Genomic DNA, 16,650 nt, shown 5'->3' on the forward strand with positions numbered 1-16,650 from the left:
CACAAGTGTTTGGTGTATGTAAATACGTACACTGCACAGTATATTCAATCAGATATAGTACTCTGTTAATTTCTTCATAATCATAAGATCAATGAAATTTTGAAATTTTTCCTTTTCTCTACTTTTTATAACATTTAAGATGTCATTTTCAAATTAATTACATTAATCATAATTTTATCTGAACCCTCGTGTATAGAAAAAAGCAATTGTTTTAACTTGAATTAGTAATCTTTTGATAAAGACAAATGACTTTCAAAACATTAGTAAACTGATAGAATAAAGGAAAAGGAATAAGTATTGTTTCTTTATTAATGCCAGAGAATCTGAAGAAAGTATGAAAATACAAGAATTTCCATAGGAAATATGTTTATGTCACTATGGCAGTTGCCTTCAATGAGAATTGCATCAGAGAGAACCTGTGTCCCAAAAGCATAAAAAATTGTGGCTGAACAAAGATACGATGGAGGGAGATAGAAAAGGCTTTCCAAAATCAAATCAAAGAAACCACAGTAATAGTCCAACAAATTTAGGCTGAGAGAAAAACATGATGGGAAGACTTATGCTCCTCCACAATAACGAAAATCCAACAAATCACCCATGACTTAGGTGAGCTAAAAGTGAGAAATTACACAAGTTGCGAGGCACAACAAAAAATTATTAATACTTAATGCAGGACTTACGAGAAACATTCTTTAGCAAGATGACTTCTTCAATCTAGTGGGGATTAAACTGACAAATCACCACAGGTCACTCCTATAAAGTACTGTACTTAGGTCTTGAATGTCACTACATGAAGAAGCTGTACCCCGAAGCTAAAAGAACACAAACAGACGTCCTTATAGACCATCTCCTTCAACTACGCAAAAAAGGAAAAATAGATCTAATATTGACTGTTATTAAAGGAAACATGGTAGAAGCTGAATACCAGAAAGAACCTTCAAAAGCATGCTCCTTTAAAAACTCATGATGAAAACCTCCAAAGGATTAGGTAACAATCTGGATATTATTTTTTGGGAAGGTGACAAATCCTTGGTCTATGTAATCATGAGGAATGCAGAATGTAGAGAAAAGATAGACAGAATTCTACTGGACTTTTCCAAATTTACTAATGGTATTGCTCAATCCCTCGGATTGCATCAGCAATGTGGCTTTTTGAGAGAAATGGAGAAATGTGTGATATTCTGGTAGTTATAAGGGGGCTTCTTTTGGTAGAGGGGTAATATACTCTGGAAATTGGTGTAAGGTACTGTCCATTTTTAGCTGTCAATTAACTACAGGTAATTGTATGATTGACAATGCACAAGCAAGATAGAGATATTTTCTTTTAGCAAATTCATTTTTTATAAGGTTAATAGAATTTCCATATATTTAAAGAAAGGTTAAATATGGTTCTTTATCATTGGGTACTGTACTTATTGTCTCTAATTTCAGATTGTGATGGCAGATGTTTACACAAACCCAGAGAAGCACGTAATTCTTCATAACAATGTGAAAATGCCCATACTGGGGTTAGGTAAGTAATAGAAAAAACTGAAATAAATTATTTCAATATACCAGCAATGCAATTTTATTTCAAGTTGAATGTGTGTGAAATTTTAACCAAATGGTAACTATTAATTGCTTGTGTCAAAATAATTGAGTCATATTCTGGAGTGTACAGGTGAATAATACATGGTAAGTTTATTATACTGTACAGTACAGTATTGTATTACTTGAAAAAATAGTACATTATTAATAAATATTACCTTATGATAAGTTATCTAGCCCTGAATTGCTATAACCTGCTCAGTTTTTTACCACACTGACAATCCTGATATAGTACCTCCTACTCCATACCTCTGTTGGTAACACTGACAGATGGAATGATAGTTTGCTCAACTGTTTCTCCAGTTGCTAATGAGAGTTCTGTTGAATTTCCGATTACCCTTTTTGTCCTTAGTTGCTTCAAGCATGTATGTGTTTTTGATTGTTTTTTATCATTCACTGGCATTAGGGGCACGTTGTTTAATCTTGTTTGATTGCCGTCAATCTGGTAGTCTTTCGTTGTTCAACCCAGTGAGATAGAGTTCTCAAAAATTTCCAGTTCTCCTCTTCCAATTCGGTCAAGAGCCACCTCACCCGTGGGACTCGCATGCATTGTAAGGAATGTTATGAAAATGTACCAATGTAGAGGTAAGGTTCTTAATCTTACTTCCTTTAGCAAATTGTGTTGCTCTTGACCCAAACATAAATGTCTACATAGTTCAATGAATACAGGTCATTGCATCAGGAAGGGTTTTTGAAGATAAGAGAAAAGGCCACAGTTGATGAGAAATTTTGGCTCCTGTTTGAGGGCGGGTTGTTCAGAGTCCGCTTACGCTTCCCCCCGTCCTTTTCAACCAGTTGTTTTGTCCTATAATCACCAAGGTCAAGTGGTTATAGTGCTGGTCTTGTGGTATAGGTTAGATCTCTCTCTCTCTCTCTCTCTCTCTCTCTCTCTCTCTCTCTCTCTCTCTCTCTCATGGAGCTAAAAATATCAGAAAGAGCAAGCCGAGGTAGATTGATAGTGCCCAAAACTATACCAGGAAAACTAATGAAGCCACACAGGACATTAATCCACTATGCACCATCATTGCTAATGCAGCGACTATTTAATAAGCTGCCAGCTCATCTAAGAAACATATCAGGAGTGAGCGTAGACGTGTTTAAGAATAAGAACAATAAACACCGAAGATGCATCCCAGACCATCCAAGACTGGAAGATGCAAAATACACCGGAAGATGCATAAGCAACTCTCTGGTGGATATACGAGGTGCCTCACACTGAGGAACCTACTATGAGATTCAGGGCCTCTGTAACACGGTTTTTTTTGACTTTGCTCCTTATCAATTCATCGGATGTAGCTGAAAGTTGACATATGTATATTTTACAACCACACACAAATTTTGTCAGCATTATCAATAACCTAAACCCGATAGTTTTCATTTTTATAGAGTAAAAATGATCTAGCCGACGCCATGGCCAGTGATAACGAGCCAAGAGTCGAAAACATTCATTACGTAAGCAATGTAAACACCTTTTGACAAAATTTTGCCCCGCCCATCCACCAGACACCCATTCACCTTGTTCCATCGGCTCTGGAACCCATAACAGTCAAGAATGGCTAGCAGGATTTGGAATTGCCCCCGTGGTTCCAAAACTGCATTTGCCTTACAACTTGCAACTTTATACAGTCAAGAGAAAGCCCGCGGCCATATTTACTATAGCCTGAATAGGTAATCATTCAGTTTCTAGTTAGAATCCAATGTCTATGGTCTGATTTGTATTTAGCGTAACATGATTATAATACTTGTAATGTCATTCAGACTTTTGAACATTTCCATTAACTATTCACTATGCCACCAAGAGAGAGAGAGAGAGAGAGAGAGAGAGAGAGAGAGAGAGAGAGAGAGAGAGAGAGAGAGAGAGAGAGATTGTATATAAACAGTCTTTATATAACTATTTTTGTTAAAATAAGAATTTTGTGCTAAACTCTCCATCAGACCAACGGATCATCCGATATATTTTTTTTTCCTTATTCTTAGGCCGTACGACCGTGTTGGCTATGTTTTGGGCATGACTGCATTTTGTAAATAAATCATGAATAGTTTTAGGAGTTTTATTTGTACATCTAATGGGAATTTATAGAAGTGAAGTGAACATAATTCATTTATCCTTTAAAATAATTACTACATGTAGCAAAACAAATAGTAGTAAAGATGATAATGCAATGAAGGAATGATACCATACTTTATCTTTAGTTTCAACATCGGCAATAACATTCCCAGTTGCCATAATTTTCAGCTTAATGAAATAACCTATCATCTAATGTTAAACTTAATTTCTGAGGAGGCCATGGCTTATTGCACAGTGAAAAAACATGACAAAGACTTTATGAATGGCGGAACGATACATAAATGTGGGTGGGGTATCTGTGCTAGCGTAGTAATACTACTGTAGCAGTAGTGCCGCAACAGTAGTATACATGAATTAAACGTTTAGGTTTAGGCCAACTGCTGGGATCCTTGAGGATCATTTAGCACTTTTTACAACTACTCGAGAAATGAGTTTTTATAGCCAGAATTTAAATTTTCTGATCCAACAATGCCCATGATAGCCTTCAGTGTTATCCTGAATTATAACGAGGCCAAAGTGGGTGGAGCCTCATGAAGTCATCATTCTGACGATAATTATTGGTGAAGGTTTAAAGCCGAAATACGGTACCGGCTATTTTTTTTTTTTTTTTTTCAGTAAATAGGTAGGTAGGTAGATAGACAATCAATAAAAATTGCTTGACATTGGATATAGCAGTTATCAAATCAAGCTTGTCTACTACGTTTTTGAAAATTACCAACTATTCCCTACACCTTGTCAATCTGATTGTGACCTATAAAGTAGACTGTAATTTCTTAGGAAACTTATTTTGGGAGTTAGACTAATAATCGAAGTGTTTTTGTATTTATTAACATATTTTGTTGGTTTGTTCATTATGACAATTATCAGTGGAGAGGTTTCAGAGTTCATAAAGGTGTACTGCTTTGCTTTTATTTAAACTTTTGTGTCATTGTTGGCAGAGGTATAGCCTTCGTTACGTATAGCCAATCATCGATCGAGAAAGAGGGAAGGAAGGCCGTCATAAGTTACGTAACGAGTGCGTTCGAAACCTTTTCTCTGAGTAAGTTGGCCCGTCTTCAAAAAACGTCACTTTTACTATTATAAGTACCATTTTTATTCAACCTACGTAATGCAGAATATAGTCAAAATTTATGTGTAGATATAATGTGCACTCTGAAGAAGCGTTACATTCATGAAATTCATAGATAAAAAATTATTGCGAAAAAACCGTGTTACAGAGGCCCTGAATCTCATAGTAGGCGAACCCAAACATAGAATAAGGCAATAAGGTAAGGCTCTCTCTCTCTCTCTCTCTCTCTCTCTGTCTCTCTCTCTCTCTCTCTCTCTCTCTCTCTCTCTCTCTCTCTCTCTCTCTCGTCGAAGATTGGCTAACAAACAGAAAACAGAGAGCTGTAATCAATGGAGAAGCTTCAGAGTGGGCATCTGTTATAAGCGAAGTACCTCAAGGATCCGTCCTTGGCCCATTGCTATTTCTGATCTACATTAATGACATAGATTTAGGATTAAGTAGTAGAATAGCCAAATTTGCCAACCATACTAAACTAGGCATAAATGCTGCAACCTCAGAAGATGTAAAAGCCTTAAGAGAGGATCTAATGAAGCTAAGAGAATGGTCCAGAAAATGGTAAATGCCATTCAACTGTAGGAAACGTAAAGTCATTCACACAGGTTATAGTAACCCACAATCAGATTACTCACTGCTGAGTAATGAAATAGAAAGAGTGGACCAGGAGGAAGATATTGGTACTATTATCAGCAAGGATTTGAAGTTAGCCAAACAGAACATAATAGTTGAAAAGAAAGCTAAAAAACTAGTAGGTTACATAAAGAGACAATTCAAATACAGAAACAAAGACACTATACTACAGCTGTACACATCACTAGTAAGACCCCATGAAGAATACAGTGCAGTGTCCAATTCTGAGCTCCAAATATTCAGAAGGATAAAGATAGACTGGAAGCAGCACAAGTTAAGGCCACCAAACTAGTTCCAACACTAAGACAATTTGGATAACGATGGAGCATGAAACGCTTGAACTTATTTTATCTACATTCTTGACGACTAAGGGGACAGTTAATAAAGGTATTCAAAATTCTTAAATGAATAACAAATGTAGATTACAACAATCTATTCACTCTTAGCACAAATCAGTCCAGAGGTAAGGTATACAAATTGTAATTGAAAAGATACAACATCACTCAATTTGACAATTTCTTTACTTACAAAATAGCAAATACTTGGAATAAACTTCCAGCGGATGTTGTAAATAGTAACATAGTAAACGAGTTCAAGAATAACTTAAACAAGATCTTAAAAACTCTTTAAATGCTTAAACTAAATCGCTCTACCAAAGAGTAAATGGAGTCTCTGTGGATGGACTAAAAAGTCTTAGACATCCAAAATCCTTGTGACTTCTTGTAACTCTACTCTCTCTCTCTCTCTCTCTCTCTCTCTCTCTCTCTCTCTCTCTCTCTCTCTCTCTCTCTCTCTCTCTCTCTCTCTCAATGAGAAAATGCCTTGACTGAGTCATGTGGTTTCATCTTATTGTTGAAGAATTGTGACGGGTAAGAGGGCTCTCGACCTTGGGGAAATTGCTCCCCCAGTTCGAATCTCTCTCTCTCTCTCTCTCTCTCTCTCTCTCTCTCTCTCTCTCTCTCTCTCTCTCTCTCTCTCTCATGTATTTCTTTTCAATATTATGTCGACCTAACTTTATAAATTTTCTTTTGTCTTGCTGTCCTAACTCTATGAGTATTTCTCTTAAATTTATATATATATGTATATACAGTATATGCATATATATATTTTTTATTTTATTTGTTCATTACTAATGCTACCATAAACATGGCAGCAGATCAATCCCACATCGGGGTCGTTTGTTTTTTCTTTCTGTTCTTCTTTCGCATTGTTTTTTTTTGGAAAACTTTTACATGGAGTCTTTTATTCATGCATTTATTAATCTGCCTCCGGAAGGTAGTTAGTCAACTGAGGGTGATGGAACGAAAGAAAATGGACTGTCTTTAGTCTGTTTGGTAGGAGTTTTCATGGATATTTCTATCGTTCTTTTCTCTTTGTTGGAAGAATTAGGGTTTTCCAGCCCTCCATTGAATACAAATAACTACATAGTCGAACTGCTTTTGTTCTTTCTTTTTGTGATCAGATGTTGAATCAACTCTTAATGTGAGCAGGTTTGGGACATTTTCATGCAACTAATAATACAGCATTGGGGTACGTTTTCCCCTCTGCTTTTTATTACTTATTTATTTAAAAATTTCTCACTGTTCAGTAGCTCCTTTTTTTTTAACGAATTGGGCTTCTGTGACTAAGCCAGACTTCCTGAAATCTCCTCCCTTTGTAATCACAGGGCTCTTATTCGTATTATCAAAGAGATTGATACATATTGGGCCACCAGTAATCGTGTCGACATGAAAAGAGTTACTGATTGTTTCAAATTATGGGAACCAAGATGTATGTCCACTGTATGGCCTAGAATTTTCAATATACAGCTCCAAGTCTTTACAACAAGCTCCTATTAGATCTCCAGAAGACTGTAGATATTAAGGATTTCAAGAAGAAACTGAAGACTTTTTTTAAGTGTTTCGATATAAGAATTTGACATTTTGTGTGGAATATGCTGTATAATACTGTGAATACCTAGGACTGTATACGACAACAGATCATCTAGGTCTGATAGGGCACAGGGTTTCCATGTGTAATAGAACCAGGTAAATAACCCTCAAGTAAAGTAAGTAGACTAGAGGAGGATTAATTTCTTGCCCAGTGAGAGCCTCTCTTACTCTTATTTAGAGTAGCCAACGTCACTAGTATTCCTTGTCACTTTTTAGTCTCTTCGTTGGTTCTCGTGACTTTTATTTGGAATGTAATATATCGTCAGGTGGCGGGTCCTTGGCTGGCGTTTGCCATAAGTCTAAATCGCCTAATATGGATGATGGGATCAGTCTTACGTTCAGTGGTGGTGAGAGGGAAGAGGACCTTTGATGTACTGAACACTTAATCCTGTGGGAAATGCCGTCAACCCTTGTGAACCCACCTTTCCACACTCAGGATAGAGGGATGTTAAAGAAAACACACTGTTTTCACTTTAGAAGAGTATCCACAAACCATATAGATCCATGTTTTCCATAGGATCAAGTTTAATGAATGTTGGAAAACTTTCTGATTTTAACTACATCCTGATTGAGAGGAGATACAATCATGTCTCTTTGAAAGTTATGTATAACCGAGTTCTTGGTTGGGATGCTGGTTTTCAACATTTAACTCCTGGTTATAGGTACTAACCTGTGCACTGTTTATAACTTTAGACTTAGGAAAGTTTACGGTAATAGAAAATAAAGGTTTAGTTTTCTCACCTTTTCTGGAAGGGATAATCCTCTCATCCTGAGAGGTGGAATGGCTTGAGATCGAGGACCAAGCTGAGGAGATTCCGTGTCGAGAGGAAACTCGGTTTCATCAGTAGTTGATCCATTTTCTGTTTCAATGGCCTGAGGAGGTCAGACTTCATTGGATTTTACTTCCATGTTGATTCTTAGTCTGTGATAACTATTTTTTCCCATGAGAATAGAAACCTTATCATTTATAGAGGATTATCGACAACTACCAAATTGGTTGTAGAAGCTTGTTGATAAGGTACTTGAGTGGCAGGAGCTAGTTGAGTGGTGGCACGGTCCCTCCCGCTTACTTTTTGCCAGAACCTACTTTTCTTTTGTTGCTATCAACTCACAATACCTTTATCTAGACCTTAACACTGCTGCTGTAGAAGTCCCCCGATTATGGATTATTTAAATGATTGATGACTAATTTCTTATGGCCTTTGGTATTTATAGGATTGAGTGCTAGGTCTTTACAAAGCAAGAATAAACACTGGACAAGGATGTATGGCCACTTTTTGTTGTCTTTGAACATTGATCCTCATACTTTTTGTCCATTTGTACCTACACATATACAAACTTTTCATCCTATAAAATAGGGAATGTCTTCAGCGCAAGCTGGAACGACCATTGAATTAGTGAATGAGGTAGCTAATGACACGGTTCGCTTAGGTGATTCGCCCTGCCCACCCTCATGTCAAAAACTTCACTTTTGTCAATGTCTGCAACGATTACGAATGTACTATTGCAAACTATTTAAAGGCTTTAATTCTTTTTCTTGTTTCTTCCTATGTAGTTTATTATAACTACAGTACAGTACTTTTGATATTGATTTAAATTGTATCCAATACTTTACTGATTACATACATTATAATTGATTTTGATATGTTACTCTATATTTGTTTTCTGCAGAAGTTTAGTACAGCATTGTTTATTGTCATCTCAAAGGATTTGATAATTCCAGGTACATCTCATGATGGTGGTTACAGTCATGAAGCTGTAGTGTATGCTCTGAAAAATTGTGGGTATCGGCACATTGACACTGCTAAGCGGTATGGCTGTGAGAAGTATATTGCACAAGCAATAAAGGTGAGAGGGTGAAATTCTTGCCAATATACTGTATAATGGAATTTTATTCTTATTCTAAATACTGCAGATGTCACCTCATAATTATTTTGATGAATTTTATCTGTAGTCACATTGTTAATATCGCAGAAGCTGAGCTTTTCAACTTTAAAGCGAAAAATACAATTTTCTCTCTTTCCCCTCTACTCTCCTCATGGAAGCACCCGTAGTTGTAATGATGTTTGAGTTCTGTGGGCGGAAAACAGCTTAGTGGTTCAGGACCTCATGTAACATCTTTATTTTCACAATATCTCATTGATGTAGTGGAAGAAGTAATTGTTTTTATATAACTACAAACCTTCATCCTTTCATAGGAGTATACTTTCAGCAAAGCTGGATTCACCTGTTACTGCCGAGTGGAAGTGAATCCCCGCTCACCTGACAAGCACTGAATTTTCACTTTGTTTTCAGCTTCGGGAGAGTATCTTGGCCAATAAGCACTCACGCATGATGTGGCATCTCGCTGCTTCTATGAGTGCTGAGATCAGAATTAAGAAGTCACCTGTTCTGGACTGCCACCCCTCATCTTGCAGACCAATAGTATTTATGATACTTTCACATTACCAAAAATCCTGGCTTTGCTGGCAGAAGTGGAAGGGATATTGGAGAAGAATGTACTCAAAATAATTCAAGACAAGTCGCTGGGCTTCTACAGTTGAATCTGCTGGTAGAGAAGTCAACTGTGGTGTGATCCCTACTTCCTTGTGCACCAGAAAGGCTTTTTGCCCAATATGGATCACCGGGAATAAACTTTTTGCTACGTAACTAAACAAAAAGTTTGTGTTTTGTTCCCCAATTATAGTCACATTCTTAGTGTTCAAAGATACCTTTCAACACCCATGGAATCACCTGGATGTCTATGTTTTTCTACCATTCAGCCTAATTCATTGGCTGATCAGTAGTGCTGATCACTCTAGCGTTTCTGGATCTGTTAGACTTATAGTTGAAGTTCTGAGAAAACTACCATATGAACTATCCATCTGTCAGTTGCACATGAAGAGGCACCACTAATCCGTGAAGTCGTTTGCACTTCATATTTGGAGACTATCCAGCTGCTCCTCCAAGCAGAAGGCTTCTCACAAAGTCTCATAGGTGGTGTCTTGTTACCTGTGATGGTCCTCTGCAGCTGTCTACTAGGGAAAGTGGGGCATTCTCTGTAAATGTGCTTTCCACAACTCTGATGACAGTTCTTATCAAGCTCATAGAAAACATCTTCTGATGAATACAATCCCATACTGGTAATTATATGACTGCATAGCAGTAGGCAAGCTATGAAGACTTGTAAAGAAACAAAATATTGCCTTGTTTACTGAAATCCTGCTCAAGTTATATTAGCATCATACAATCCAAGTAAATTTTGCAATTGCCCAACATTCCAAGAATAAACCAAACACCCTGTCTATAAACTATAGAGTTAAACAGCATTACTAGTTATCAAGAATGACATGTCCGAAAGTCAGCCAGCTCAACTAAAGTTCTTATGATAAATACAATGGATCTTGTATATAAATTTATGTTGAAAACACACACCTAATTTATTGAAAAGTTTGTGGGTTTAGGAATTGACCTTCACTTTTGTTTCCAGTAACTTTACACCAGCATAAGTTTATTACTAAAACGTGTTTAACGTGCAGTTGAACATCTGGTAGGAGAGAATGGTGTATGATATACCACCTTATTACATCACTTCATATTTCTATGCTTTCCTAATAAAAATCTCATCAAATTCATAACAAGAGAAAAAATATCACCATGAATCTTACTAAATTATTAGATTTATGACAGAACCATGACTTAAATTAGGGAATTGTTTTAATCCCTAACTCACAAGTCTAAATACTATATTGCCTAAGTAGTTGTGACAGGCAAAGGGTCATCATCATTATCATCATATCTTATCGGACCAACATTATATTCACTGCATAGCAGCTTGATTATATTCGTAGAGGTCCAAATCTGCGCTGATTAGCCCCTGTTCACTCTTGCAAAGTATGTGGTCCACGGTCTGAAGGGATGACCACATGGGCACTCAGCAGAGGAGGTGAGACCCCACTTATGAAGATCGTCTCCAGTTCTTCCAACTCCAGCTGTTACTCAATTAAGAGTAACCCAATCCTTTCTACAAAGGTTTTTTCATGGGGGAAGAGACTCACATCGATTCTGGGTGGCCTCATCAGGTGGGCAGTTGTCTGTTTCTCTTCAGCATTCTAGGTAGTAATTTGCTGACTCCATGGGATCAAAGCTAGTGGTGGTTATGAAGCTCTTGTGGTATTTCAGTCTTTGTCTAACCATCAGGTCCCGGTGATCATAGAACAGGTGCCTTTCATCATTCTCTTGTTTATATTTTTGGGTGTAAATGGGCTATTCCGTGGTGCCGTGCCTGTCAATTTATAAAGTACTGGAAGGGTTTTTGGTCTTACGGCACCAGTAATTATGCATTATGCTTGATTAAGTTTGGCGTCAACTTTGTGGAAATGACATGACCTTTTCCAGACTGGTAAGCAGTATTTGGCTGTGGAATACAGTAGTTGAGTGCCAGAGCTGTTTGTCTTAGAGTTTGAGGATTTGTTCCCCAATTCAAATTTGCATGTTTACTTATGCATGTTGCATAAGATTTTTCATAACTCTGACCATCCTTTACATTCAGATCTCCCTGGACAATTCTATCCTGTTCGTAATACTAGGCAGGCAGTTAATTCTAATAGCCAGGCCTTCTCCATCACGAGGCTCAATACTACGCAATACTCTAGAAGTTTTATTCCAGCTGTAACCAAGTTGTGGAATGATCTTCCTAATCGGGTAGTTGAATCAGTAGAACTTCAAAAGTTCAAAGTTGGAGCAAATGCTTTTTTGATGACCAGGCAGACATGAGTCTTTTTATAGTTTATTTATGACATATTTGTTTTTGATGTTGTTAATAGTTTATATATGACAGGTCTGTTTTGACGTTGTTACTTATTTTAGAATGATTTATTGTTAATTTGTTCTCTTCATTTATTTATTTCCTTATTTCCTTTCTTCACTGGGCTATTTTTCCCTGTTGGAGCCCCTGGGCTTATAGCATCTTGCTTTTCCAACTAGGGCTGTAGCTTGGATAGTAATAATAATAATAATAAGGAGGTTATTTCTGGTAGCCACCTTCTCCTATACTCCTTACATGTTCCCTAAAAGATAGCGTTTGGTCTAGGGTAATGCCTAAGTAGACAGGGAAGCTATCATTCTTTAGTTTCTTATCATTCCATGAGATGTTCAACTCCCTTTTTACTTGGTAGTTTTTAAGATGGAAAGCACATACCTGTGTTTTGTTTGGGTTGTCATTTAGGAAGTTTTACTTGTAGTATTCATTAAGATATTTCAAAGCATCTGATAATTTGCTCTCAATGGTAGTATAGTATTCCCTCGTCTATTACTGATAATTGGTTCCAGGCCACCTCGTGATAAGTTAAAATCCTCGAAGTAACAACGCCCTATTTTTTTTTTAATTTTCAAATATTTAACTTGGCCGGTGAATATATAATAGCTGCAACTCTGTTGCTCGACAGACAAAAAAACAGTAAAAACTCGCCAGCGATCGCTATACAGGTTGCGGGTGTGCCCACCAGCGCCAACTGTCGGCCAGATACCACTCTCTCGATGTAAACAGAGACTCAATTTCTTCTCTGTCGACGTGTCGACAAGATGTATCAATACTCGCTGTAGAACCTGGAGTTTTCTCAACATATTTGGTGAAGTACTTCATTTTGGTTTGAGCTTTCGCAGTGCAGGTGTTTTTATCTTCATCTTAAATCTTGAACTCGTTTTTGGATAGATTTAATTTTTGATGACAAAGAGAGTATGGACTTTCTTTGACTTTTAAATGGCCGACCCTTCCCTTAGACGGAAGTGTGTTTAGGCTTTTAGCAATTATCTTATCACGTTATAAATTAATTATAGATTTTCCTCTATATGTTTTATATCTCACCGCCTTTATTAAGCCTCTTCGATTAACTTTCCATTTATAATAAACATAAAAATAAATTTTAATGATTTGTTTATATGCGACCTTTCCTGAGAGTAGGCGGTCCTTACTTGGAAACCGAAGTTAACCAACGTTGAGCCCTTTCAATCGTAAATAGCTTTTAAAGAGCTAATGATTTAAAACTTTTTAAATGAATATTTTTAATAAATATTTTATGAAAGATTTTCTTTGAATAGTCTTCGTACTGTTTTCAAAGATGAACTAACGTTTAGTTTATTTATGCTACGCAGTTTGCGCTCTATCGTTACGATAGAGAGAGAGAGTATCACGGTTTCACTTTGCAGAAAGAGTAAATCGATTCTAACGTTTTGTTCATTCTTCTTTCAAAGCTTAAATGTTTTAAATTCTATTTTAAAGGAACTTTTTAATTGGAAAACCTTTCAGTTTTTTCCTTTGGTCAAATAACATGTTTTTCAATATTTAACTTAGCCGGTGATTATATAAGCTGCAGCTCTGCTGCTCGACAGAAAACTCTACGTAAAAAATCCGCCAGCGATCGCTATGCAGGTAGGGGGTGTACTTCAACAGCGCCATCTGTCGTGCAGGTACTCAGTACTCATTGTAAACAAAGAACTCAATTTTCTCTCTGTCGTGCTACCGGCAAGACCTACTAATTCGCTGTTGCTAACTGGATTTGTTTTCACAACTATTTGGTGAAGTACATGTTTCTAGTTTTGAGCTTTCGCTGTGCAGGCTTTCTCTTCAATAAATCCTTGCATTCTTTTTTTTTTTATATCGGATTATTTGTTGATGACTTTGGATAGTTTTTGAATTCCCCTTTGACCAATTCAAAATGGCTGACCCTTCTCAAGTCCCAAAATTCAGGAAGTGTAATGCTAGGGACTGTTCAAGGCGTCTTCCGAAGGCCTCTATCGATCCTCACACCGTTTGTTCCAATTGTCGGGATAAAACCTGTCAATTGGAAGATCGATGTGAGGAATGCGTTGGGCTTTCGGAATTCGATTTTATCGAATTCCAGAAATATACACGTAGGCTAGAGAGAGATAGAGTCAGGAGAAGTTCATCTCGCTCCGTTGATTTTTCCTCTCCTCATGCCCCACAACCTATTCCTTCCCCTGTAGTGGTTACTCCTAATCCCCCTTCTGGCACTCAGGAACCTTCGATGGCTGATATGATGCGTGCCATCCAAGCTCTGGGTGAGAGAGTTGAGTCCTTGGCTAGTGACCGTAACCAGCTCATGGCGGACGTCAAAGAGCTGAAGTGTAAGAGTGCAGTGGGAAGTGATAAAGTGAGTGATAGTGTTGTGGATAGTGTTGCGCTTGAGGGTTCGTCTGTTCGTGCCTGTCGTCCTCCTAGTCCGGGACCTCTTGCAAGCTCCCAAGTCCAGGGGAGAAGCAATGTCGTACGACCAATGGGTTCGAGAGGCTTTAATCAGCGAACAGACGTTCCCTCCGTGGTTTCGGGCGTATCTACCCAAGATCGCCCCACCCACACAAAGACGAGAGAGCCCATTTATTCCTCGTCTGCGGAAGAGGTTTCTCGTAAGAAACCATGGACCAAGGTCTCACGACCTCTTAAGCGCAAGTCGGTCCCTTCCGCGCAAGTCCAACGGCCCAGTTGTAGCCACTGGGTCAGTTCGGACTCGCTGCAGTCTTCCGATGACTGCTCACCTCCTAAGAGAGGCAAAGCGGTACCGCCTCAGGCAGTTACACCGTCTGTCGCCGCACCTGCTCCTGCAGACCCTAAGTGGTCTTTGCTGCAGTCCATGCAGTACCAGTTAACGTCTCTGATGCAGGACTTTCGTGCGGAGAAGGTTGCTGCTACACCAACCCCTTGCCTTCAACCAACCACGGTTGTGCGTCCTGTGGACGCTGAGGCGACCTTCTTGCGCACTCCAGCTGAGAGAGTCCCGCCACCCATGCGCTGCCAGCCGCATGTTGACGTTCAGCGACGCACGGACCCTTCCGTTGACGTTCGCGAGGTACAACAACCATCAGGGTTGTTTTGTTTTGACGCGGTGCGTCAACCTCCGCAACCCAGTGTGGTTGCCTCTGCTCGCCCACATCAGACTAGACAGTCTGGAGTAGACGCTGTGCGTCCCCGCGCGGCTATGGTTGTTGCCAGCTCACAGACTGGGCAACAGTTCCATGACGTTGCGTCCGGTTCAGTCACGCGTGCACCCGTGCGACCGGACTCAGCTGACCAGCCGATACCTACTCCATTGCCGCTTCCTCCTCAATTCTCGGATGATGGACTCTCTGATGATGACGATGCGGCACACGTTGATGAACCACATTCGGACCTTGACGAGCCCAAGTCCACGCAACCCTATTTGGACTTTAGAAAAGTTCTTGCTCTGTTCAAAGAGATGTTTCCGGACCAGTTTGTGTCTGTGGCTCCGCGCTCTCCTCCGTCAGAGTTTGCTTTAGGTACGCAGTCATCCTCGCCTGCCTTTACTAGACTCGTCCTCGCACGCTCGTCCAAGAGAGCTTTACGAGTTTTAGGAGATTGGATGCAGTCCAAAAAGAGTCTAGGGAAGACAGCCTTTACGTTTCCCCCTGCTAAACTCTCTTCCAGATCGAGCGTCTGGTATGCCACGGGAGAAGTTCTCGGCTTGGGAGTTCCTGCCTCTGCCCAGAGCGACTTCTCAAGTCTTGTAGACTCTCCCCGCAGGCTGGCCATGAGACGCTCTCAGATATGCTGGTCACCTTCGGACCTAGACCATCTGTTGAAAGGAGTATTTAGAGCCTTCGAGGTCTTCAACTTTTTGGACTGGTGTCTGGGAGCTTTGAGCAGGAAGATCTCCCCGACTGAGAAGGAATCTTCCTTGCTCATCATGTCCTGCATGGACAAGGCCATACGTGACGGATCTAGTGAGCTTGCGGCTTCGTTCGTATCCGGAGTCCTCAAGAAGCATGAGAACCTTTGCTCTTTCCTGTCAGCTGGAGTGACACCGTGTCAAAGATCAGAACTTCTGTTTGCTCCTCTCTCTAAGTGCCTTTTTCCAGAGGACTTGATTAAGGAGATTGCTGCTTCTTTGATACAGAAGGACACCCATGACCTGGTTGCGTCCTCTGCCCGCAAAGCCACCCCTTTGCCTACCTTGTCAAGACCAAGGATGGACACTCCAGCGTCCAGATTTATTCCGCCCTTTCGTGGCAGAGCCTCCAGCAGAGGAGGTGCTCGTGCCGAAGGGAGACGTGGGAGGGAAGAAAGGAACCAAGTCCTTTAAAGGCAGAGTCTGACTGCCAGCTTCTTCAGACAGCAGTGGGAGCCAGACTCAAGAACTTCTGGCAGACCTGGGAGAAGAAAGGCGCAGATGCACAATCTGTGAAGTTGCTCAGAGAGGGTTACAAGATCCCGTTTGTACGAAAACCCCCTCTAGCAACGTCTCCCATCGATCTCTCTCCCAGGTACAGAGAGGAAGACAAGAGACGAGCATTGAAACAGGAGGTGTCTCTCTTACTAGAAAAGGGAGCGGTAGTCAAAGTCCTGGACCATCAAA

At 39.5% G+C, this 16,650-nt stretch overlaps 1 protein-coding gene across 7 annotated transcripts in view; it reads left to right on the forward strand.

Annotated features, from left to right (window-relative positions):
- LOC137632598 (uncharacterized oxidoreductase ZK1290.5-like) overlaps window positions 1-16,650 on the forward strand; it is an 87,164-nt gene that overhangs the window by 24,197 nt on the left and 46,317 nt on the right. For all 7 annotated transcript variants that reach the window (XR_011042064.1, XM_068364632.1, XM_068364636.1 and 4 more), the window contains exons 2-3: window positions 1,432-1,513; window positions 9,006-9,130. Coding sequence is in view for 6 of the 7 variants with exons in the window: in XM_068364632.1 (XP_068220733.1) it covers window positions 1,438-1,513; window positions 9,006-9,130 (201 nt within the window). In the remaining variant the exon portion in view is untranslated. The remainder of the gene's footprint in view (window positions 1-1,431; window positions 1,514-9,005; window positions 9,131-16,650) is intronic.

Source organism: Palaemon carinicauda, chromosome 41, assembly GCF_036898095.1.
Source record: "Palaemon carinicauda isolate YSFRI2023 chromosome 41, ASM3689809v2, whole genome shotgun sequence".
In the NCBI taxonomy this organism is placed as follows: domain Eukaryota; kingdom Metazoa; phylum Arthropoda; class Malacostraca; order Decapoda; family Palaemonidae; genus Palaemon; species Palaemon carinicauda.